This window comes from Seriola lalandi, unplaced genomic scaffold (assembly GCF_002814215.2).
Source record: "Seriola lalandi dorsalis isolate HSWRI2012SDOR001 ecotype SW California unplaced genomic scaffold, Sedor1 jcf7180002054760, whole genome shotgun sequence".
In the NCBI taxonomy this organism is placed as follows: Eukaryota; Metazoa; Chordata; class Actinopteri; order Carangiformes; family Carangidae; genus Seriola; species Seriola lalandi.
Window position 1 is genome coordinate 276439 of NW_019525313.1, and position 27194 is coordinate 303632.

The following is a 27194-nucleotide window of genomic DNA, read 5'->3' on the forward strand; positions in this document are numbered from 1 at the left end:
CACACATATACAAACACACACATTTGGCCAAAAGGGCTAACATGGCCCAGTGCCACCTTGATGAAGATGAGGGTTTTGTTGCTGTTATTCATGGCCTGTAGTGGGTACAGCCCACTGGAGTAAAACCCTTAAAATCAACCTGTGAGCTGAATTTTATTTAGCATGTACGTAATGTCGCAGCTGTAAAATTAACGCTCTGTAGCACGTTCTGTCAGGTTTTACGCAGCGCTGCTAAAGATAGCAAGACTGAGTTTCACTCAAGGACAGTTCATTAACACACATTTGTTCTTCAGTGTGGGAGATGTAAAAGAAACACAACCTGCTTTTTTGGAACTCTATCATCAATCAGTTTTAATTCTAACCATTTCTCACTGTCAGCAGGTTTTATTTCCCTCCCTGATGCTCCTCATGCATGAATTAATCAATGCACTAATTAAGTGAAGGGTGTTTGTTCAAGCACAAGTAGATCATTCTGAAAATGAAAGAAATTTAAACAGAAATGCATCTTTTGAATGATAATAAGAAAATAGTCTTGTTTGGAACATGTTTACACACCTAAAAGTTGTGTTTGACATTGACCTGTTGTGCAGACAGGGACTTGTGTCTTACTATTAAAAAACATGTGGCATAAATGAATCCTGTCAGAGCTGTAAACCTGCTATAAACCTGTCAGATAAAGCTGCCACTCTCACCATTAGTCAATCATTATTTTTCAAACTTTTTCAGGCTGTTTGCAATAACACTTTCAACAGAGAAGGACTTCATAGTGTTCACTGATTCATATTTCATATCATAATCTGTTTATCTTATGAACAATTAAAGGCTCCTTTTACAGCTTTGACTGTTGGATCCTTTGCAAATGGTTGTGCTTATTGGTTTGTCAGTTTGTTTAACTCTTGGAGCCCAGTTAATGCAGTTTGTGTCTAACAACTTGTCATCATACACTACAAATACTGCTGATTTTCTAGTGATAGCAATATCTATTCCATATCATGGTGTCCATGGTAAGGTGAGCAGATTTCTGAAATGAAAACCGGGGACATTTCCAGTTCAGTGGTTCATTATCATTAAAATGTCCAATGTTTTTTTATTCTTTCCATTGTGTTTTTAATTCACAGTTAAAAACATTTCCATTTCATTTCTGGGGACAGCTTCAGCCGGGGACAGGCCAGCCAAAACGGGGATTGTCCCTGGAAAATGGGGACGTCTGGTCAACCTTGTCCATCCCTGTCACTGATAAAGGTCCACTTAGAAATCATACAACCAGATCTTACCTCGATATCATCAAATCTATATGGTTCTTATTCACATACTGACACTGTCTCCTGTCAATACAGATTTTTGCTTTATGACTGTTTAATTATGTGTAAAAAAAAAAAAAAAAAACTATAAATTTCTCAATAGTATAAATTTCAAGCCCAACTAAGACATGTAATGACAGAGCCATAAGCCTGTAAATAAAGGAAAAAATAGGTTCAGAGGGTTTAAGGTAACTTTCACTACAAAGATGGTGGCACCTATTCCGTTTACAGCAGTTACCTGTTTGGCAAATTGTGGTTTTTGAGAGTTACAGATCACAGATCTTCAGTATGATATTCAAGATATTTAACATGGGGAAAAAAAGTTATTTAAAGTTGATGAAAGGTTTTTTTTTTTGATTATTTTTATTGTCAAGAAATTTTAATCATTTCAACTATAATTTATTTTGTTAATAAATGATAGGTGTAAAAGTAGAAAGTAATAAATCCACTTAAAAACCCTGTATTCATTTGTGGCAGTGATATAGCAATTTTCTAACATTAAAAAGAATTAGGGAAAATTTAAGTGGGAATTTAAGGTTCAAGAGGCTAACTGAAGGTGGCAATAAAATGCTCCTCCTAATGGAACATGATTTACTGTTGCCGCAACCCACCACAGTGCTAACATTAAAACTGCCCATAAGAACATATGCCATTAATCATTTGGAAATTATGAGAATTAAGTTAATATATCTAGTTACTACCACTTCCTATGCTCTGTTAATTTCTCTAATCCTGTGTGAAATGATTCATGCTTGTTAAAGATGCACTGATGTACTTAATTAAAAGATTGATTTTGCGTCGTACTTATAAACTGCCTGCAGTTTTAATTTCCTCACCTGAGCAGAGCCTGAGATTAGCTGTGCAGTGTGGCTGAGCGCCTTTCAGCTGAGCCAGCTACTGAACTGCTCTCTGCTCTCTCTGGTCTTATAGATTACTTTAACAGACACCACTTTAATGCAGAAATTATTAAATAATGTCAGGCCTTTTGTTTGGTGCTGCATTTGCAGGAGAAATGGCGAAGGTCTGAAGGAGCCAACTGGCAGCATTCTTGCAGTTAGCATTCTTAATGATAAGTGCTCCATCTGGCAAGTGGTGGCGAGCCAAGGGCGACAGATGGAATTGTTTTCACAGTCTGTTTAAATATGTTGTCGATTTTTCCACCCCTTTTAAACCCTCCTTAGCAGCTCCAACACGTGCTAGCTAGCAGCAAGAAGGAGATGTTTGATTTTTATTTCTTTTCATGCTTTGTTCAAGCTCTTGTGAGTAAAAGCGACACTTTAGACCTGTAGTAGATGGAAGTGTTGGTAGACATCCATCCAGTTCTGTTTAGCTTGCACAGGAAGAATGTGATTGATGGTCTGGCATGTTCAGAAGTCATTTTTACTGCCACAACATGACCAGCTGTGTAAGTGGATAGATTGTAACGCTGCGAGTCTGGCTGTGTTCATGTGTTGAAATTAGGAGATTAGTGGTTACAACACAGAGAGGGCTCTGAATCCATCAGTTCAGCTCCCTCTCAACCACAATATCTTTACAGGCTTTTGGTTGTACAATCACATTTCTTGTGAATATCAACTTTTTCCTTTTACTAATTGAGTGGAATGTGTCCAACTATCCAAAGGTGTAGGTTTGGTTTCAGAAGTGGGGAACCAGTGATGTCAAAGGGTTTTTCAATCCAAAAATCATATGTCATGTCTGCATATGTGTGTATATATACGCACACACTATACAGTATATTTATACATGTTATATTGCAGCCTGATGCTAAAATATTTTAAAATGAATATTTTCTCTCATCAATCATAGATATATACCCAATAATCAGAAAACAAAAACAGAATTTTAGGTATTAGAAAGAAAAAAATGAAATTTCGCATTGACAGAAGTATTGAGATATTTTGCTGTGACTCTTGAAATTGAGCTCAGGTTCCTCCATTTCTCTTGATCCTCTCTGAGATGTTTTTGCACCTTGACTGGAGTCCACCGGTGGTAAACTCAGCTGATTGGACACACACCTGTCTATCTAAGGTCTCACAGCTGCCAATGCAGATCAGAAAAGAAACCATGAGGAGGAAGGACCATTTGTTTGGTACCATTGTGTCTCTGCATAGACCAAAACCTAGGCCTGTGCTCACCGGATGATTCTGACATCCTGCACTGTAGTTAGAGGCACTGCAGTGAAAACAAGAGATAATATGATAAAATGAAATGATAAAATGATGTAGGATAAACAGTGCAGCTTTGCAGAATGGGAGTCTTGTTTGATGTTATTAATTTGAGCAATACATACAGACATAAAAGAGGATCAAACAATGAAGTCTGGAAAGATGGAACAACTCCTGCAGTATGAGTCAATTATTGTTATGATCTTAACTTCAAGTTGGATAACACCTGCTCCAGATGTGCATACAGAAAGCTTTCAAACACCTTCCCTTTTGTCACATGTTGATATGTTGCACCCTGATGATAAAATCTTTTAAATGAATTTTTCCCTCATCAATCTACACTCGGTACCAATTAATGATGTTATTCAGACACGTATTCAGACACTTTGCTGTGACACTAGGTTCCTCTGTATCCTCTGACACTAAGACTGTGTCAAGCCTCAAAAACATTTATGCTGCATTCAAGGTTCCTGAGAAGAACAGTGGTCTCCATCATTCTGACATGAAGAAGTCTGACAAGCATCACTGCAGCTCTCCACTGATCTGGGCTTTATGTCAGAGAGTCCATATGAAGCTTCTCCTCAGTTACAGTTTGTAAAAAAGCGGCTAAAGGCCTCAGAGACTGAGAGAAACCAGATTCTCTGGTTTGATGAAACCAAGACCGAACTGTTTGATCTCAGTTCTAAACATCACGTCTGGAGGAAACAAGGCACCGTTCATCACCTGCCCAACACCATCCCAACGGTTAGGCATGGTGGAGGCTGCATCAGACTGTGGGGGGACAGGGAGACTGGTCAGGACTGAGGGAAAGATGAACAGAGTCAAGTACAGAGTGATCCTTAATGAAAAAACCAGGTCCAGAGATCTCATCTGTCCTCAGAGTCATGAATGATGGCTCATGTCTTTGCCAATGTCAGAATGATATTTGGCCTGTTTTCCCATTAATATATTAACTTTTATATTTGTAGTATTGAATTAATGTCAAATTTAATTTGCCCTGCCATAGTTTCACATTGGCTCCCCCGCATATAACACACACGCACATACCACACACTCACCCCAACCAGCTGACTGTCATTTAGGTGAGTAGATGCTGTGCTGTGGTTAAACAGAGGGGAAGAGGTGGATAGACAGACAGGTCATTTAGTTCAGTTTCGTAGCTGCCGCTTGTTTTTGGTGGTTGTAAACAGAACTTTCAGCCCTAACAGGGAAGGGATAGTCCACGAGAGATAAAGAGCCATAAACATCTGTTTCTCTTCCTCTCCCTGCTGATTTTGAGTGAAAACGGTAAATGCTCTGGTTATTGAATATGAGTGAAAATCCAGGAGATCAGCAGTTTGAGAAACTCTCAAACCAGCGTCTGACTCCAACAATCATGTCACAGTCAAAGTCACATTTGTCCTCATTGTGATGTTTGATGTGAACATGAACTGAGGCTGTTCACCCGAATCTCCATAAGCAGATATACGACCTGTATATCTTCCTAATGAAGTGCTCGTACGCATGTACTGTATATACACAGTGGCTTCAGAAGGTATTCAGACCCCTTCACTTTGTGTGCGTTTAATCTTAAGTGGTTAATATTGCCATTTGCAATTTGTCCATCTGTCTACACGCACGTGAAATCTGTTATTTACATAAGTAGTCCGTCTGTATATAAGGTCTTACAATTCACACTGCATGCACTCACCAAGCTGTGAAGTCCAGAGAACTCTTTGTAGACCTCTGTGACGAAACTGTGACAAGGCACAGATCAGGGCATGGGTATAAACCATTTCATCTCTATAGGGATAGAGAACGGTCAAATATCAGCTCAGGTTTGCTTCTGTTTTGAGATGTTCAACTCTGGCCATTTTGTTAGGAGAATAAGTGTTAGTCAAAATATTGATTATTCATGTATTCATTGATTTTACATGAAAAACCTGCAGAGGATGTATAGCTACTTTTTAAGTAATGTCTGCAAAGCTTCCTGTTTGGTTACTATGGCATCATGAATCAGAGGGTGGGTTTGTTGCCCTAGAGGCAAAATCCATCAAAAAAAACTGTTCATCAAGAACTTGCTGCATCTCGTAAAGCTTATAACTGTTAGTACATTGTAATAACTGAAGGCAACTAGATTATTATTTATCAACTCAGCTTCTCTCATCTTGAGTTTAGCAGCTGACGGTCAGAGGACACTGTTTACATTGTTTACATTACTGAACCTGTGATATCAAGAAGGTGATGACCCACTCAGAGCGAGGTTTAATGAAAATGAAAATTTGACTTTGGAGTTGTAGTGCATTATAATTTTGATCAGAGCTTAAAAGTGATCTTTTTGTGTTTGACAGAGAACCAGAGGACAGAAGAGGAAGAGAGTTCCCATCTGTGAAGACAAAGAAGATAAAATTGAGGTTTGTCTCTCTATCCTGCTGCAGAAAACTATATGCTTACTTACTAATTACCTTCACTCATATTTGCTTTTGTTCACCCCCTTTCACCCATGTTGACCCTTTATGTAGGGAAATTATAAAAAAGTGTTTTTACATTACAATTTTAATATAAAGTCAGAGAAATAGCTACAGTAATGAGTGGCAGAAAGTCATTAGACTAACTTTTACCTCCACAAAAACTAAAACGCACATAAAAACTGAATAGTTGCTTTAAGTCTAGTGTTGTTCATGATTAACAGCTTAACCATTAACCATTATTAAGAATTTTGATCCATTAATTAAAAAGTTAAAATTTCCTTGGAAATCAGGACCATCTGAACATCTCTTCTGCAACAATGAAATTGTGTGATGATCTGTGGGGAGGGGCTTCTCTCCTCCCTGTGTGTGTGTGTGTGTGCGCTCACACACATGCTCTAGTCTGTCTCGCTTTCTGTTTAGACACTCCGGATCATTCTAGTCCACTTTAACCCAGGTGTAGTGGTATTTTTTAATGGATTCCAGACACTTGTCTATACTAAGTAATGCGTTTTAAATCTTGTTAATGGTTGGTTAACGAGCGTTGGCAATCAGTCGGAAAAAAAATCTAAATCAACATCCGTATTTAAGTCCAGATGTTTCCGTCTTGATATTGACTGAAGAATTCAGGTCAGTCTTACCCCAAAAGTCACTTTCATGACTTGTGTTTAGGAAATATTTCTCCAGTGTAATTTCATCTTTCCTCAGTTTAACATTTCATTCCTGTTTACATCTCCACCAGCAAGTGCCCATACAGCTCTCGATTCTAATCAGCTGTGTTTCCATAGGAACCACTGCCACGGGAACGGCGACAACGGCAGTCTGTAATGCAGAAAAAACCCAAAGCCGAAGACACGAGGACTGAGTGTACAACCTGCAAAGGACCGGGCGACAATGAAAATCTAGTGAGGTGAGAGAATATGTGGAGGTTGGGGTTGGGGTTATTATGCATGCTCTGTGTGTGTGTGTGTGTGTGTGTGTGTATCTCATGAGGCAGCCATATCCTCCTGATGATTAAAGTTCAGTCTTCATTAGGCTCTGGCTGCCTGGACTGTGCAGAATGAGGGGGCTGCGGGTATCTTATCCATAGGCCCCCTGTATTGACCTGCCACGTACATTTGCACAGTTCATTAAGGCGTAATGAATAGCTCAGTTTATTCTGCTCCTTTCTTGGGATCTCAGGTGTCAGGCATCTAATAAACAGGATTCTTCTTTGACATTGGAATTCTGTGGAGAAAAAAAAAATCCTAGATCACAACAGGCACCTTGTCAGCCCATTGTCATGTGATGAATCTCTTACATAAAATTCCTTTCTCACCTCAGACTGAACAGAATTCTCTTCATCAATTTCACACTGTCTTCTGAAACCGCCTCGTCTCAACCTGAACCTGTTTATGACTTTTTGAATTGTTGTGTTGAAACATAACTCCAACCATTTGAATTAGATACTGTAGCTTTTTACATTCTACAAATTACTCAACTATAAATTCTCAAACAGCGGCAGTGAGGACCAGTGTATTAAAGACTGCCATTTATTCCCTAACATTCCTTTTCCTCAGTTTAGTTTGGCACCTCCTGGTTTTCTAATCCACTCTGTTTTAACTTGCTGTTGATGCCAACTCAACACTTCCTCCATCCGTATATGTTGTCTTGATAAATTCACAATGATGTACATTGTGCAGCACTAATACCATGATCATAGCAACAGTTGTACCATATTAAACATACATCTGATACTAGTTTTTAACAGAAACAGTCACTCTGTCACTCACAAATGAATCCCAGCTGCATCTACTTTTTTCAGTCAGTCATTTTCTTACCTGATGGGTTTAAACATATAGTCAGTCAGAAAATGAATTGTCTATTCTTTTGATAATCATATAATCATTTCAGTAATTTCCCAACTAAAATTGTATAACATTTTATGAAGATATCACTTTGGGCCCCAGGATATTACCATTATTTTCAGATGTTTTTTTCTGTCAATAAATCAGTTAATCAAAAAATCAAAGAATTAATGTGGAGTAAAATTATTAATTGCAGGCCTAAATCTGTTTACTTACAAACAGGCTTTTAATGTCAAATATCTGCAGGACGTGCTGCGTTTTCTTTTGGTCTTTTAACAATTATACAAAGGCAACAACGAGGTGAAAGTATTTGGATTTATTTTGTAAATGCGCGTGCTAAATGGAAAAAACAGCATGTTTCTGAGTATGACATGACGCTGTTGTCGTTCTTATGAAATTATAGCTCTCTCTGCTGCAAGTTAGGCCATTTCACCACCCACCATCCCCCAGTATTATCACCCTTCTTATCAACTGGCCTTTATTGTTCATGTAGGCTTATTATTTGAGACTTGAATACAGGCTTTTATTTAAGATTTCACCTGAAGTGCTTCGTAACCCTGCCTGTGCTTTGAGTGCTGTATAAACTAAATGTTACTCGCCCAACTCACTTTTTAAGTTAGTTTCTTTTGTAATACTTGACATAGCTGAATGTGTAGACAGGATGCTTTGAGGTTAAACCATGTTAATGTTAAAGCCAAGGTAAAATCTAAACTGCACAAGAAAGTATGTACTTATGATAGACCTCATTTACATCAATGCAGCAATGGCTTGTACAGCTTTTTGAAATGATACCATGCCCATGGCAAGACCAGTATCATGGAAATAGATGAAAAAAAGCTGAACACTTGAATGTCGAAGTGTCTGTGTTTCTCTTGTGTGCTCTTGAGGCAGCGTTTACGTTGTGAGGGTTGCTGGTCGGGGTGTGAGGTGTGCTGCCCTGACTCTTTCTATCTTTGCATTGCACAGGTTGTGAGAGCCCGGGCAGCCACCTCACCTCCCATAAAAACTCGGGACAGATGACCATTGGCTTAGAGACAGAGAGAGGCAAATTGAGGCGTTTGAAGGATGGCACTCGGGTCAGGCTGAAGAATGAGACCGTCACGCCGCCCCACAACCACCTCTGATCCAAACTGGACCAACAACTGTCCAACGAAAATTGAGCAGAACTGTCTGAATCTAAATTATGGAATCCAAATCATGAAAGGTTGCTTTAAGCCAGTAATGTTTGGTTAATGTTCGACTCTGAAATGCTTGTATACACTACAAGTAACTTGGTTGATGGGTTAATTTTTTTTTCTGTTTATCATTTTGGGCTCCAGTTGCATCTATGGAAAAGTCTGTATTAAAAGATTTTAGCAAGTCAACACAATACTGTGCTATTTATGTAGCCCAATGACATAAGTGCTTATCAACGGGCCGACTGATACATGCAACTGTCTTCATCTTTTATTCGACCCTGAGTCCTGTAATCTTCAGAAGTTACATGGTATTGCATCATTACTTCCTGAATGTGATGTATTTTATTTTGAAATAAGATGTTGGGGCTTTTCATGAGACAGTAAGAAATCAAACTGATGGGTCTGTAACCTATGGAGTCAGATGAGTCAGAAGACAGGTTTTGCTGTTATGGTATACCCACCAGTGCAACGTGAAGATGCATTGGTTTCCATGGTTGTAGTTTTCCAGGAAGGTCAAACTCCCATTTCATGGGATCTTATAGATTGCATTCAAATCTGGCTGTTATGTGTAATTAGTCGGTCCAAGGCTGATGAGTTTTTTGACTGCTCATATGGCAGCTAAGTTTGTTTGGCTTCTTCACTCTTTAGGAAATGAAATAAATCCTGTTGGCTTGTTGCTCGCTGTGTGAAAGCACAACAAAAAGCTGAAAGAGCTCTTAAAGTCATGAACCTGCTGCACTCTCTGTGACAGTCTGACTCTCTGTGGCTCTAGCTACTCAACATGTATGTGAAATGATTTAGATCAGCAGATTGTTTGTGTTGGTACTCGGCTGGCACTCTGGACTGTTCACCTCCCGGTGCCACTTCTCGTCAGAGCCAATCAGCCGGATTGATTGTCAGTGAAGTCATCCAGTCATTCTTTAGAATTTCAGTGTGAGTTACACACAATTATTAGTGGTTAATTACAGGCGGATTTGAACGTAGGCTTTCTCAGATGTGAGTGTTGTGTTGTATTTTTTAAGTAAGTGAAGTACCAGAAGAAAAGTCAGTGTTTATAGAAAAGCCAACAGTTTCTGGTCTGTCAACTGTAGCAGTAAAGTAATGCTGCCATAAAGCATCTGTAGTATGAACAAACTAGTGTAGTTAGTGGTAATAGCACTTAAATATTAGTCCAGATGTCTTTAGTGTCTTTAGGCATTTAGAAGTCTTTCTCTGTCTCCACATCTTGAAGTGACAGTTAAACTGACACGTCCTCAGACAGAACCCCAGCTTTGTCTCCATGTCCCTGGTGGCCCATAGTCAGTGCTGTCAAAACAACAGCTGCTTGCTGGTCTGTCAGGGCTTATGACAAGTGTCACATTCTGCCCTCATGTGTCAGTCTGTTGCCTATCCAGGGCCCAATATGCATGCTTTTGGGAGCAGTCAAACCCATGCAGTTTTACTGCTTTTTGCCTCTCTGGTGTGTGTCCAGTGGGTTTGTCTTTAGAGATGAGATCTTGGTGCAGAATGACTTGCTGACTCCTGACCAGCTCTTTTCCATCAATCATATTCAGTCAGTCCCAAAGACTGTGTGTGAGTTATACAATGCATGGCTGTATCTATTTACCCAGATATGTATAATAATTTAAAACTGAAAATAAGTGATGTGGTCTTGTAGAATTTGAATGCCAGGTAGTGTGACGATATGTACAGTATTTATTGAAGAGGCCAAACATACATCTTTTTTTTTTGTGCCTACAGACTTCATTATATATCATAAGCTTGTGTTGTGAACAGAGTTGAACTCTGATTTGTGATGTAGTCTTGAAGCAACCACCATTTTTTCTTTTAATTGCCAAACATTTGTTTACCTTTGTTTACAGACATGTTCTTAAGGGAATATTCCAGATTAATTGTGTACTGTGTTATTGTGATACTGTATGAAGTAACAATATGAATGTTGCTCCTGTTGTGTATGTAAAGTGTCTCAGTCTCTGGCCTATAGCTCTTGAAAATTAAGCGGAGCTTTAATAAACTCTTGACTTTTTCACCTTATTGCTGCAGTGATAAATGAGTGTCAGCCAGCTAATTAATCGTTCTAAAGGTGCGGCAGCGGCGGTCCATTTGTGCGTGTAATGCCCTCTGTCACCTGTGATTTATCACCTGGGAAGTGGCCTTCTTGTTGGGAAATGTTGCCTCTCAGCTCACACAGAGTACAGTCTAATTCTTTGATTGCTGTCAGAATAAAAAAGACCTCTGAAAATTAGATTTAGAGCATTGAATACTAAAGCTGACAGCTCAAAGACAAATAAAAAAGAATGGATGGGTTGTAATCGTGTAAACTGTGTGTGTGTGTGTGTGTGTGTGTGTGTGTGTGTGTGTATATATATATATATATATATATGTGTGTGTGTGTGTGTGTGTATATATGTGTGTGTGTGTGTGTGTGTGTGTGCGCGCGTGTGTGCGTGCGCGCGGATGCATCATATCGAAATATGACAACACAGAAGAGAAGAAGGCCAAGGCCAAAGATGTGGCCAAGTAGCTGAGGGTAAAAAATTAAGCCAACACTGAAGAACCAAAAACTGCAGTGTGTCTAATGGCCAGTAGAGTCTGGCTCCAACAGTGAGTCAATCCCCATAGACTCCCATGTTAAAATTACCAAAACAGTTTTTGTCTCCATAGCTAATTTCCTCCTTGATGCCAGCTGTTTATATATCTCACCTGTTTACATTTTATTAAGGCTTGATATTCTGCATAACTGAGGGCATGGCCTCTTTGAGTGACAGGGTGGTGAGCGTATGCTTCCACAAACCGGCTTTCACCGCAGTCTCCGCTCCACACACCTCTCTGACCATTTTTTGATTAGCTAGGAGTTACGGGCGAAATCAGACACTGCCACGTTGGCAACAGTGGAGCAGCTCACTCTGAGCTTCAAAACCGCTCTTCAGAAACCTTTGGGTGATGTCACAGAGGCTACGTCCATCTTTATTAACAGTCTGTGGATGCAACAACCTGCTGTTAGCATTAGTAAAACATTGCAATGACAAAAAAAGAAAAGCAAAAGGCTAAAGGAGTCTGGATGAGAAAATGGTTGGGGAGATGTGGTCAGCATGGGTTGTCAATTTTTCAGTGAAAAGCGGCGGTGAGATTTTAGCATTTCTGTTAACAGTAGTGTGCTAGTTAACATTATCTTAAAGTGCTAGACTGCTTACTGTTGCTTGGCAACTCTGGGACTGACAGAATCATAATTGTAACCATCCCAATTTTAAATCCTAAATATCAAACATGTTTGATATTACCGGGGCAGCAGCAGTTTTGGAGGTTTAAGACTGGATCTGTGAGCGTCTCACATTACCAGATAATCTGAGCCAAACATCGGTACTGACCAAGGTCCAGGGCCAGATTTCTCCTCCGATTGTCAGGAGGGCTGAATCAGGGTTAAGTCAGGCTGTAACTCCTGAAGTCTGAGCCCAGCATTAGACTGCACTCTCCACCACCACTATCAAAACATCAAATGAGGGAATATCTTTTGGAAGAAGGGTTCATCCTTCAGTAGAGTCCAGAGACTAGGAGAATCAATGCCATACAAGGCATGTTGATCAGTGATTTATTTTGTCAGAGTAAAGAAAAGCTTAAGGGGTCACTTAAAACACATTAGGAGTCATCTACAACAAATTTCATGGCGGTTCATTACTGATGTTGGAAATTTTACAAATATTCTTAGCACCAGGTCCACTTCCTGGTGATTTTCTAGAACTTTCTGCCACATTTTGTGATGTTCAAAGGATGGTGTTTGCTCAGTTGTAATGTAGATTTTTTTTTCAGCTTTCCATGACAACTAAGAAAACACTATCCACTGATGAAGGCCAAAAAATGTGACTGATGGACCTTATGTGCTTTCAAATTTCAAATCGTGCAGTCCTGTAAAAAGCCAATATTACATTTGGTACTAAGTGTAACAAAAAGCACTTTGTCTGCAAGTGGGTGGGTGTTCTTTGTTCTTTAAACAATTGTAGCAGAACACAGAAAGGGTTACAATTTGGTTTTCAACATGGATGCAGCATCATTTGGTGGAATCTCTGCAAGATGGAACCAACTGACTGTGCCAAAGTGTAGCTGCCCCAATCCCTCATCCCCAACCCCAAGGCCTTTAGGGACCGAACAGCAAACCAGAGATTAGCGCGGTTACAGCTGGTTTCTGGTCAGGGGATGAGACTGAGGCCACGAAGCGCAGGAAGAGGAGGGGCCGAGAGATAAAGAGAGAGAAAAGCTAGCAGGGAGGTTCTGGAAAGCAGTAACCTTTCCGATGATGAGTGCGTTTCCCATTACTGCTCTGACACTGGATCCGGGGAGATGATTTAATGGTGGCATTTTGTTTTTGCTGACTTCACCCTTTTTCCCCCCTATTAAAACAGAAAACACAAGAGCTGGGACTGGGGCTGTGTGGGAAGTGTGGCCAAGCAGCTAAAATCTATTACTCCCCAGCTTCTTTCCCCTTCTCTTTATCCCACTGAATCTGCCACAGTGTAAGTCTGCTCAAATTCTTTCTGAGGTACATGCTCTTCCTTCTCCTCCCCCTTAAATGGTTTCTGTCTTATCCTCTCATAACTGCACTGTGTTTCCTCCTACCCCAATGTTTAATCATTACACACAGAACATGAACCACAAAGCCCTATGGATACCTTATATCTTAACTGGCCACCTCATCATAGACTTGTTTTAAAGGAGATGCAGCGCACTACAAGATGAGTGTTTTTCTAGTGGAATTTCTGTAGCGAGTTACCAGTTGAGTAGAGTTTCTGGTGAGGTCAGGGCTTCAGTTTGTCCCACAGAGGTGAGGACATAGACCTGCAGCTGAAATCACTCTCAAACTCCTCTACAGTATTGTACCCAGTTCACTGAGGCCCCCTGCTGGAAAACATGAGAAACTTGAGTTAGATGAGAGCTGAGAGATCTCTCCCCTCCCCTCCCCTTCCCTTCCCTTCCCTTCCAGCTGTGAATGAGTTGTGTCCAGATCAGCTAATAAAGTCAATCGCTCTGACTTCGCTTTCTCCATAGGTGCAACTTCAGCAGTCAATACATTACTTCCCCCTCTTGTAAAACAATGGCTCTTTTATAATGTTGCAATGACCCAACAGTAAATCAAAAACTAGGGAGCTCGCAAAGTCCAATAATCCACTCCTTTCTACAGAAAGACACCAGCGCACTTTGTCATGGATGAGAGTCAATGGCTGAGTGCTTTGTGTCATATTGATTTCTGTCACGTGGCCACTCCCAAGGTAATTGCATTGCTCACTTGTGATAAATTCACTGCCTTGTTTCAGCCACTTGGTTTCAGATGCCAGTGCTGCTGGAGACAAAAGAGGTTTCTAAAGCTAAAAACCCACTATGATTGCATGGACCCTTAACTGTGGGTACAAAGCAGTAGGGAAGCAACATGCATCACTGAGTGTTTCAATTCTGTCATGTTGATTTTTGTCATTGTTTTTGTAATAATGAACTGGACGTTGAAACCGTATGTCCTGTTGGGGTTCAGCCAAAGACAAGCTCCTCAGAAGGCAAGCAAAATAATAATGCCCTAAACAAATAAACATTGTTGATACCCCTCTACTTTGTTTGGTGTACATGTAATTATTACATGGGACTACAGTGACAAATTTGGGTCAGTGTTAGGACTGGGGTATGGTAAAAAGAAACTAGCTCCTCTGTTGCTCCTAACCGTTCCAAGAATCTGAATGTCAATCAAATAACGTCTCCCTACCCTGTACTCCGCATCATGACTGTCTGGGAACATTACAAGGCGATGCCCTTTATATATTCTGGTAATGTAATTTTTTTTTCTGGGTTATGCCCATATGCACACATTCTTTTTAGGTCCTCAACAAAATATTTTTACATGACCAACTGGGGGAACGTTCCGTTTACATCCCAAATGTCATCTTTTGCAACATTGCAATATGACTCTGGATGGATGCTCTCCTAAAGAGCATAAAGTCATATAAGTCATATAGGGGATGTTATGATATGGCCAACTCAGACCAATGTGCAAACGTTCTGGATTAGTCCTCAACTAAAGGTTCTCATACGACTAACACGGGACCATATTGACATGAATGTTCTGTTTGCATCAAACAGGGAATGTTGCTATGTGACCATGAAATAACTCAAATGGAATGTCCCTTTAAAGTCGTATTGGAAACTTCGAATTTGCAGCACTTTCATAATCTAAAGAGGATGTTTTAGGAAGGACCCCGATGTTCTGTAAAGGTTCAGGATGTTCCTTATGTTTAAAGAACTTTTTAGGAATGTTACACAAGATCCGCAGAGCATCCCCTCCTATGTGGATAATTTTCAGTTCTGTCCAGGACTCAATGTAATGTAGTTTCACCTTTGTTCTCATCAGTGTGATTTACTTTAGTTGTAGTGATAAATCAGTGAATATTGCTGCAGGCTATATGAATAAATGGAGCCTCTTCATTGCGGTTCCACGAGCGATGACTCTTTCTCTTTATGAGACCTGGAAAGAAATGTGGCAGAGACAGAAAGAGGTGGACGAGATCAAACAAAGTCATCTTAGATTTGTGGGCCTTCAGCCTCATTCAGCGAGGACAGGTCCTGGGGTGATGCCTGAGGGGAGGGAGGATTTGAGAACTTCACACAGAGATTAAACATCAGATGAAAGTGGACACAAATCGCCAACTGAGAGCAACATGTGTAGCAGACAAAAGCAATCAATCATGTCCCCGCCACCACCTCACCTCCAATAAGATTACATCAATCAATAACCTCTCTTATGAGTGATTGGATTTGTCAGTTTCAAACGTACAAGGTGGGGTATGGGTGGTGGTGGTGATTGGGGTGGGGAGGGTTGCTCAATTTTCCCAATGATTAAAGCAGGGTCAAATTGCTTTGATAACATCAAGGACCTTGCGGTGGCTGTGTGTGTCAGGGCAGCGCTGGGAGCAGATAGAGGCTGGTCTTAGCAGGTGACTCACACTGTCTGAGAGACTGACAACAACACCGGCTACATTACACAGATCAGCCAGCAAGGGTCCAAATTCACCGTCCTCCAAAGACGCAATGCTGCTAAAATATGTCTTTCATGGATCAAACACCAGCCAGATGCGTGTTTCCTCACTTCCTGGGTAGTTGAACAGCCTGTAAAAAAACATGGACAGTGTGTCTTTAATGTCACCTATAGGTTTCTGAATGGATGTTTGATGGTTGTCATTGTGGTTGCAGAGGCAGTTACTAAAGAATATCCAAATTTGGGCAAGGAGGGCACGACATGGACCTAAGACGTGGCAAGGAAACAAAACCAAATCACGGCTATTTGTGTTGGGCTTAGACACATTTTAATCAAGCAAACTTGCCTCAAAAATACTCTTTCAGCCTTCAGTTTTAGTGACTGTAGGGATGGTAGTGTCAGTCAGCCCTACAAGTTGGTCCAGAAAGGAATATCTCAAATATTATTGGATGGATTGCCATGAATGCTGGAGTACCAGGCCGCTATAGTAGTAGACTGTGGTCATGTTATTGTGAGTGGGTGGACTTTCAGAAGAAGTTTAGCCCACCAATCTTCCCCGCGACACACAACAGCCATTACAAAGGGTTCATTAAGGTGCAATACTTAGGGAAGCATGTAGGTAGTTGTCACAGCCTTGCCTAATGAAAAGAGTACTTCTGTGAAGTTTGGAAGGTCTTCAACAGACTCCAGCAGCGAAACTAAAGATGGAGATTCATGTGAAATCAATTGCCGGCTTGTGTGCAACAATAGGAGTGTGCTCATTAGTGGAGAACACACGCTTTGGTTATATGTCTTCTATTCGCTTGGTAGCCAGAGGGCACTTTAAATTCCCATTGTTTCCAGACAGATACGCATGCTCAGCCCGTCCAAGATTCTGTGTGTGTGTGTGTGTGTGTGTGTGTGTGTGTGTGTTTGTGTGTCAGTGTGTAAGTGTGGGGGAGAGATCCACCTGCCTCAGCATATTTGTGTTAATGTGCAGCAGCTGTTTGCTTATGCCCCTACCACTCATAAGATGCCAATTATCTATGCCAATTAAATTTCTACTCAGATTTTAGTAAATCTACCATGCTTAATGTGAAAACACTACAGGTGTATTATTACACCTGTTTCACAGCTTTTCTAGTGCCAGAGGGCTGCATTCCATAACTTCATGCTAATTAGAGTTTGGCTAGTCTCGGTCTACACAGAGGTGGAGTACCCACTGTGTGCTGTTGGTTGCTTAAAAGATAATTCTGGTTTAGTACAACATGGGTCTTTTTTCACTTTTGGCCATTTACCCAAAACTATCTAGTGAGAACAAGTCACTGTGTTAATTACTGAGATCTGGGATCAAGCTGTCAAGAGTACATGAACATGAAGAGTCACAGGTAGTAAGCCCACACAAACTGCCAGGTTAGCCAAACATATTTGGAAGAAAACGAAGGTGACTGGTAAAACGATTACCTAAAGTGTCTGTTTAAAATGTGCATCACAGTTTACAGATAGACTCTAGTTCAATGCTGGCCTACTGTTCTTACCACAATCTTACATCCACAGGGTTTTCCTACAGTGAGGGGTTGTTATCAACGTTTCAGGTGTGCTCACTTTCAGATTTACATCCAGATAAAGTGATTTAAGATTGGGATGAATCTGAAAACTAGCTGAAATTTACAGTGACTGGACAAACCGCACATAAATTGTTTCCTGCAACTTGTACAGATCGTTCAGTCTTTGACAGACGGGAAGGAGAAGAAACCTTACGACTGAGTAAATACACAGAACACACAGAACGAGTTGTCCATAATGATCTGGCAGTAAATCACCCCAGCAAATCCCCAGTAGTTACGTACACAGTAACATTTGCGCTGAAGAGGCCAAAAGAATCTCAAAGTTTGGGAGAGATCCTGGATGGAGAATCATGTAGCACTGTGTGTCTACAGAAGGTGCTGGGGATGAGAGAATTTGTAAAACAAATCTAACTTCAGGTGAAGGTAATTTCTTATACAGGTACGTCTCCGTCAGGCTGCACACAAGTGACCTAACTGATTGCTGATGTCAGTCACAAACATCCAACATGTGAAAATTTTTATGAGAAGGACTGGCAGCTTCCAGGTCTAAAGACGAATGATTAGAATTATAATGTGTGTCCTTACCTGACCTTACATGATCTGACTAAGCTCTCAGCTTATTTAAAACCTGTTTGACTTGTCTCATTGCTTCTATTTCTACTACTGTATCTGTAGTAGATGCACACATCCCATAAATATAAACATGTGCTGGACTAATAAAACAATGTGAGAAAGAAAAGTAAAGGTCCGTACACTATGGCTCCCTGATGTAAAAATTAATGAGATATCCAGGAGCTACATACTGAATGATTTAACTACAAACAATTGCCTTCTTAAATCGGCACATTATATCCATATTTACAATCTCAAGTCCCAATGTATAGAGACATAGACATACAAATATATACATACAAATAAGAGATCCTCAAAGCACAATAGACATACATCAGACCAGTAGCTGTCATACCTTCAATATGGCTGGATTAGAATAGAGACATGTCTTTATTCTAAAAAGATATTAATTAATTCATTTCATTAAAAAAAGAATATAGACACCGTTACCATCCTAAAACATCAGATCTGATACCGTCAAACTGCCTAATTCCTTTCAGCACACACATCCAACATAAAGCAGGCTTCATTGTTGAGGACTAGTAGTTGATATCCAAACACTGTCTGATATTAATCACGTACAGACAACTTCTTGGACGGAGCGTATAATGTGATTTCATGATGTTCAGCCTGAAACCACAACATGAAAAGGCCAAACAATCCCAACTACATCAAACAGAATCAGTGTGGAGGAGCAGTGATCACCTGCTGGTTCCTCATTTTACTGACTGAGGGGGAGAGATAGTGATGTGTCTGTTAAGAAGAAAACATTATGTAACCATTATCCAAGGTATATGTGGATCCTTTAGAATTTATTTATATATTATCCATATATTTTTACAACAGGAGACCACAGCAGCAACACTAATGCTTCACACATCACTTAGCTGTCACAGTTGAAACTAACTCAAACTATAGTAAGTGTCCTCATTTAAAAATTGATGGCAAATGAAGTGCTGCTCATGCTAGCATGCTTTACGTCATAGTGTTCTTTGCCTCTGTTTAGTTTCTTAAGTCTGTATTTCAAGAAGCAGCATTGTGAATTATCACTCACTTGTGTTGGTTTACCCAAATTACAAGTTACAAAACATATTTTTATCTGATTTCTGGTGGTACGTATCCATGCAGATAGTTTTGGTTTTATTTGTTTATTTGAGTTTTTTTGTTTCTTTTTTGGGTTGTTTGTCTCTGAGAATTTAGTTTTCTATCAACAATGTCCCTGTAAATCTGGTTAATCCACAGAACAAAGTGTGGTCATTACTCATTGGAAGTACTTTTTTTTTTACCAAAGAAAAAGTCCATAAGCAAAATAAATATGTCTAATATTTCTAAACATGAAAACTAATATGTGCTAACTATAAGCACTTATCCTTTAGAAGACATAGGACGTGCCAAGCTTGCAGGTGGGCAGCACCAAGAGAAGTATTGATGTCAGTAAGACCAGGAAGTAAAGGCTGGACCCCCAATGAGGCGTTTCATTCAAAGGAGAAAGTTGGGTTTTACCCTGACAGAGTTTCTGCCTTTGGTGTAAACTCTGATCCTTGTGACTCTGGAGACCATGTACATGCACAAAAACCTATATAACATACTATAAGTAAGGAAAAACTCAGAAAAGCATAACATGTCCCCTTTAAATGTAGTGTTTCTCAAATTGTCTGAGTGACCACAAAGCCTGTTAGTGAGTAGTGTATAAGCGTTTTTTTCAATATGAAATCAACTCATCTAAATTCAAACATTATTATCTGAATTGACTGTTGTACAATGTTGTTGGAATGTAACAGATTTTGCGACACTGTGTACTCACGTAGATTCACCAGTTTACAGTTTGTTTTACGACTTCTGTCAAAAATGATCAGTGTGACAATTGAAAGGAAATATGGATGAAGCTAACAGTTAGCTGCCCTGGGATTGTGTTCATTTCTGTAGTTATCAGCCTGTTAACTATCAAACATGAACAACGGAAAAGATTGTGGACCGGTGGTCAATTAAAAGAAAATCAAATGAAACCCCCGACATACAGACACAACAGGCAAGTGTTAGTTTTACTGGTAATGTCGTCACCACGACTGGGACTCATAGTGAGTTTGATGACATCCAGCCAGTGTTCATATGTGTATGATCATTTTATTGCTACATTAATAGCACCACTTGTTGCCATGCAGTGTCTGAGGGACAGGGTTTGCCCTTATTAGTTTTGGGGATGTTTGGGGAGTTAAACATCTTTTATAATGGTTGCTATGAAGAAAATGATTTCGGAGCCACGGGCTCAAATTGATGGCACCAAAACCAAATCTCTGAAAACATTCCTGATCTCACAATTACAGTTCTACCATGCTGGTGTTAAGCAGGTATAATGTTTACCATGTTCACCATCTTAGTTTAGCATGTTAGCATGGTAACATTAGCTAACTAAAGGTGTAACATGTAACTTTTCCACATTGAAATGTCTAAAAACAACTACAGCTACTGTATATTATTTATGTTTTTGGGTTGTGCATGCATCATCACTGTGTTTGTATGCCAGAAGCATCAAAAGCCACACTATTAAGATACAAGTTTCAGATCTTGGTTGTTTTGATGAAAGATTTTAGTCATCGGACATCTGGATCATAAGTTATCAGACGAACAAACTGAGCAAACGTTAGTGGTCTGGGACAATTCTTTTATTTATTCCACACAGTTGAAATACATGAAGATGTACCTAAAATCATATTATCATATTCATCTCAGTTACAGCCCATTCAAATAATCCACATACACACAATAACACCTGTATAAGTCTTGACATTTTACATACATATAAAGACTATTTGTTCAATACTCCAACTTCTGGGACAATTTTTAACATGACTATAGACAACTATTTTATTCAGTCTTTTTACCGGAGTTAATCACCTGATCAGTTTGTCTCTGTGGATAATTCAGTAAAAACCTCCTGAACAATTGACACTGAAGGAATCCAAACCAGGAGTAACTGATTGCAATGACGGCAATTGTGGTGAAGACAACAACGTTTAAGTCAATTAATCGTTGTGAATGGAATATCTTTGGTATTCAGACCTGTTTGGACAGAGCAAGACAACTGGAGATATCAGTAAGGCTCGTAAAATACCCCACAACAGGAAGTTGAGTCAATACTGCATTGACACACAATAAAATGCACTAAAAGCATGGGTCTATCTGAACAAGAGGAAATTGGCCTGTGACTGTAGCACAAGGAGAGCAGACTTTTCTCTTAATCATTTATGAGGCTGACTGCCCTTCAACAAGCTCCCCCAGCCCGGTAAACATACGCACGCCACAATTAGAGCCAGTTATGTCCTAATCAATGAAAGAGATTCACATTCTTCAGTGAAAATCTGATAACAGCGGTAACAGACAGGGAGGTCAACCTGAACCCTCTCTATTCATCTCCATTACTGGGGAAAGAAGGACAGAATGAGGGGTTTGACGCCGGGGACAGAAACTCAACAAGGCGCTTCTGACAAGTGGATCTAGTTTTTGAGACCTGGTTAATCTACCCACGATAGAGTTTGAGATCGTTTACAAACATATCATTAACAAGCAGAGCATGAAGAAGAACGCCACACGACGCATATGAATATGAGTGGATTCACAGTGTAAACATTGTAAAGTGTAGTTTATTCTTTATTTATTCAACTCCAGAATCTAACAGTTTTATTAGAGGCAGGTCTTTATGTCAAACTCTCTCTATTTGATATGTATAGTTGGCCATAGCAGTATTTTATTGTGAAGTCTTGTTTTCTGTTGTTCCTGCCTGTTGTGTTAAAGTTACTGCATTACGTGTTAATACAAACTCAACACTTCATGTAATCGTTTCAAATTAAAAGACCTCTAGCATTTCAGTGACAGAAACTCTTTATCTTTTAACAGGGCTTTTATTGCTGTCCTGCATTGAGATTATTGTCCCATTTCCTGTTGTTGGTGTTTATGTTGTTTACATGCTATTCAGATCTGCTAGTTTCTTTAGCAGTTCACTCCCTCTCTCCTGCTCTCTGCTCGGTGTGTCTTATATTTAGTTATTACTCTGCCTCCTTAGTTAATAATAATACATGTAATGAAAGTAGTTTATATGCTGTAATGGAGGTGAGGCTCAGTGTATTGGAAGTGCTCCTTCTCTTCCCTGCAGGTCCCAAGCAGCCAGAAACCAGAGCAGCTCAGTAGACTGCCTGTAACAAAAGGTGTTGACCAAAGCCCACGGTCAGCATCCATACATGTTCTAGACCTGAACCAGGTTTATACCCAGTTTGTTTGAGAAAAAGTCTTTCTGCAGCTGTAGACGTCCCCTTAATAGAAACAGTTTGATCCAGGAACTCCAACTCAGTGGTGAGGCACTCAGCTGACCAGTGGTGGAAATATGATCAGTCAGTCAGTCAGTCAGGTACATTGGTGATTATAGGGCTTGCCCTGCTGTTGCGGTCCAGCCAAAAAAAGATTTACCTTTAGACCCTGTAGTGTTTTATTGCAGCATTTACCAAATTTATTTAAAAAGCAGCTTTTTAAGGATTTCAAATGATGTTTGAAATGAACAACATTTAGTCCAGACCAAAATATCTCAACTGATAGGATTGCCATGAAATTTGGTTTGGATATTAATGTCTTCTAATGACTGTGGTGATCCTCTACTTTTCTCCATCAACGGGTCAGTATTTCAGCTTGTTAAGAGCTTTGATTTATGAGCTAATATGTGGAAAAGTAATGCCATTCCCATTAGTCTCAGCAGTACTTTAGTTTTTAGATAGTTACTGCTCATTGTCTGAAAACTGTTTCCTGGTGTAGTGATTGTGCGCAGTCCAGTCATCGCAGTCCAGTCATCGCAGGAAAGCCAGACACTGTGCATTTTTCTCAGTCTTGTACATTGTTAGCTCACACTACATGTTGTAAGTCTATACTACAACACATCTACCAATGATGACAGAAAGCGACAGGAGAAAAGGAGAAATGTGGAGCTGCAGATACCTAGAAGATGTAGACAATATTGTTTGTTTATACTGCAGTGAAGTTCAGTTTTATATCAGTTTTATATCACAGCACAGTCTCAGTCAAGATTATAGTTTTAGATACATAAGAAATACCACTCCAGTCATTCTAAAACAAGCTCACTACAGTTTATAACAGACCTTTTGACAGCAGCCATGTGGGAATGTGGACCATGGAACTGCTCAGATGGCAGACGGCTGGCCAAAAACATTTCTGACCTGCCAGAAACCCCAGAGCCTGACTGTTGACATTATGACCCCCCTTAAACTGCACGTCAAAAGACAACTGATGTGGCAGAAATTTGGCCTGATTCTGAAATTAGTCTGGGGCGACCAACTCAGGTATGAAATCAGGCCGAATCGTACAGTGTCTGCCCTGCTTAGGACTGGTAGGGTTTGGTACCATTGTGTCTCTGCATAGACCAAAACCTAGGCCTGTGCTCACCGGATGATTCTGACATCCTGCACTGTAGTTAGAGACACTGCAGTGAAAACAAGAGATAATATGATAAAATGAAATGATAAAGTGAAATATTTGAGCAATACATACAGACATAAAAGAGGATCAAACAATGAAGTCTGGAAAGATGGAACAACTCCTGCAGTATGAGTCAATTATTGTTATGATCTTAACTTCAAGTTGGATAACACCTGCTCCAGATGTGCATACAGAAAGCTTTCAAACACCTTCCCTTTTGTCACATGTTGATATGTTGCAGCCTGATGATAAAATCTTTTAAATGAATTCTTCCCTCATCAATCTACACTCGGTACCCATTAATGATGTTATTCAGACACGTATTCAGACACTTTGCTGTGACACTAGGTTCCTCCATTTCTCTGGATCATCTCTGAGATGTTTCTCCACCTTGATTGGAGTCCACCTGTGGTAAACTCACAGCTGATTGGACATGATGTGGACAGACACACACCTGTCTATATAAGGTTTCACAACGACAATGCAGATCAGAGCAGAAACCATGAGGAGGAGGGAACTGCTGCAGAGCTCAGAGACAGGACTGTGTCATGGCTCAAAAACATTTCTGCTGCATTTAAGGTTCCTGAGAAGAACAGTGGTCTCCATCATTCTGACATGAAGTCTTGCACAACCAGCACTCTCAACCAGAGCTTGACGCCTCGCTAAACTGAGCAATAAAGGGAAAAGAGCCTTGGTAACGGAGGTGACCAACAACCTGATAGTGACTCTGAGCTCAGAAACTTCCAGAAGGACAAGCATCACTGCAGCTCTCCACTGATCTGGGCTTTATGTCAGAGAGTCCATATGAAGCTTCTCCTCAGTTACAGTTTGTAAAAAAGCGGCTAAAGGCCTCAGAGACTGAGAGAAACCAGATTCTCTGGTTTGATGAAACCAAGACCGAACTGTTTGATCTCAGTTCTAAACATCACGTCTGGAGGAAACAAGGCACCGTTCATCACCTGCCCAACACCATCCCAACGGTTAGGCATGGTGGAGGCTGCATCAGACTGTGGGGGGACAGGGAGACTGGTCAGGACTGAGGGAAAGATGAACAGAGTCAAGTACAGAGCGATCCTTAATGAAAACCAGGTCCAGATCTCAGGATTTCAGACTGGGCTGAAGCTTTACCTTCCAACAGGGCAGTGGCTCATTGACAGCTCTGTGAATGTCCTTGAGTAGCTGCAACATAAGAAAATGTTAAAAAAGTCAAGGGGTCTGAATACTTTCTGAATGCACTGTATCTGCTGCCAACTGGACAGTTTAGGATATATGTTATATATATTTGCTGCCTTGCTTATTTCAGATGCTAAACCCACACTGTTGGTCTTGAAATCTATCTATTAATGCTTTTAAATTCCATACTGAGTGATATTCTCAATCAGTGTAACTTGTTTATAAGCACGGTGATCATCCTCTGCAGACATACTGTATTTGTTTCAGTGTGTATCCTGTGTGTGGTCTGACCCATGTTGCTTTATCTGAGGACAGAGACAGTCCTGATGGGCATTTATCTGACACTAACAAGGCCTGTATTTATCTGCTGGCTGATACGAACCATTGGACAGTCATTGGCTGTGTAAGGTCAAGGGAGTGGAGTGATTAGAGGGACTTTGGAATGCATTAACAAAGTCTGACTGACTGACAAACGGCTCCCTTGTCATCATCCATCAACCCTCCTGAGCTGGTCTCATCACTGAAGGAAGACGGTGGCTTTATTTATGTGACATGTAACACCTGCCCTTCCTGTTTGTGCCTCAGGTGTGATGAGTGCCAGCTCTGCTATCACTTCGGGTGTCTGGACCCCCCACTGAAGAAATCCCCCAAGCAGACGGGATATGGCTGGATCTGCCAAGAGTGTGACACATCCTCCTCCAAGGTGAGTGTGTGTACAGTATGTGTGTGCAAGTCTTAGAATGCAGCAGAGGTGAAATTCAGTTTGGGGGGTCTGGCCTGCTTTGACGTCTCTCATCTTGAGATCAACATGTATATCCTTCCTGTTCATTTTGGCTTGTGTGCTTATTTGATCCAAAAAAAGGAATCAATATTTTCTTTATTTTTCTAAAGTGATAACATCACCTCTATGTTGGTGTTTTTTGATATCAACTGACAGTTTCAGTAGCATCATTTGATTTGTGAAATGTCTGTCGGTGGGCATTAACCATAGTTTGTTGTATCACTTTGAATAGTCTAACAGGCCTCATTTGTAACCTCAGCACTTACAGCAGCAACACATTACTGTTGCATTTACTCAGTGAACAGCAGGAAGAACCTCCTGTATTCTCCAAGGTGGTCATCCCCATTTCTAGCCTTGTTGTCAAAACATGTAAATAGCCTAAATGAGCTATTTGGCTATAGCTCCTTTTTATTGGCTGAATCAGTATTGGATTGTCAACTGTCTATTATATTGGCTTTGCAGACAGTTTTCTGAATCTCTGGCTTCTTTGTATTACAGTCAAATAGTATAATGTGAATGAGCACATACAATGCTAAGATCAGAGATTGAGCTACTTCAATTTTGACAGTCTCCTGCCGTCACACTTGCTCGACCCATTAAAGACAGGCAGCTAACACTTGCTGGATGTTGGGACTGGATTATGGGATTTCTACAACACAGAACAAACACAACACTATCCAAGAGTCAGCAGATGTTAACATGATCAAAAAGTAACATATTGTATTCATCAGCGCAAGAAAGGCGAATTAAATTCATCTGGAATACAAACAACATGATGGCCCTCTTAAATCTTTAATGTCATAATGGGACGGACAGCAAATGTTTGATTACATTTGCATGGTTTATACAGTATAATATTCTCTAGTTAGTAATGCATCATGTGACTTTGTGCCCATTAACAATTCTGGAACTGGGAGGAGTTGTCTGGTGAGTGCTGAGAATGAATGAAACCAGGTGCTGCCCATTAAAATAATGTGGATGACCACACAGTGTAAAAACTATCACTTAGATTGAGGCAACGTTTTCTTTCTTTTTTTTGGTATATTTGGGTTTTAATCAGTACAGTGAGAGAGAGAGACAGGAAAGTCAGGAAGAGAGAGGGGATGACATGCATAATTCAGATTCAATTCCAGGCCGCTGCAGTTAGGACTAACCCTTCATGGTACACGCTCTACCAGGTGAGCCAACAGGGCACCCCAAGGCAACATTTTCTAAGCAATTTGTGTAAGTTGGTGAACTTTTTGGTATTTTGATCTGGGTCTGGAACGTCTCGTTCATTTTCAGTTTCCAAGGGGCATTATCAACAGTTGCACCGAGATGCCTCTGGATGCAGTTGGATAGACTGTGCAAAGCGAGATAAATGTAAACATACTACAGATTGCAGAGAAGATCTGTGATGGTGTAGAATCGATATGCTAGTCCCAACATCCAATTTATTTGGCTTCTAGTCAAACATAACAGACATTTGAAATGACATGATTTAGCAGCCATTTGTACGTGAGGTGTACTTCATCCACAACAATTCCCATCGGATGGGGGCGTCATGTAGCGTAGTGGTTTAAGCAGGCGCCCCATGTGTAGAGGTCCTCGCTGCAGTCGGCCCCGGTTCGAATCCCGCATCGGACGGCCTTTCACTGCATGTCATTCCCCCTCTCT

General features: G+C 40.3%; 1 protein-coding gene across 3 annotated transcripts in view; it reads left to right on the forward strand.

Annotated features, from left to right (window-relative positions):
* Window positions 1-27194, forward strand: part of phf14 (PHD finger protein 14) — a 139459-nt gene that overhangs the window by 80026 nt on the left and 32239 nt on the right. For 2 of the 3 annotated variants that reach the window (XM_023424915.2, XM_087178945.1), the window contains exons 15-17: window positions 5797-5859; window positions 6702-6823; window positions 25343-25460. In XM_023424915.2, the coding sequence (XP_023280683.1) occupies window positions 5797-5859; window positions 6702-6823; window positions 25343-25460 (303 nt within the window). Of the gene's footprint in view, window positions 1-5796; window positions 5860-6701; window positions 6824-8726; window positions 10973-25342; window positions 25461-27194 lie in introns of those variants that run through there. The other variant, XM_023424918.2, reaches the window with a different exon arrangement.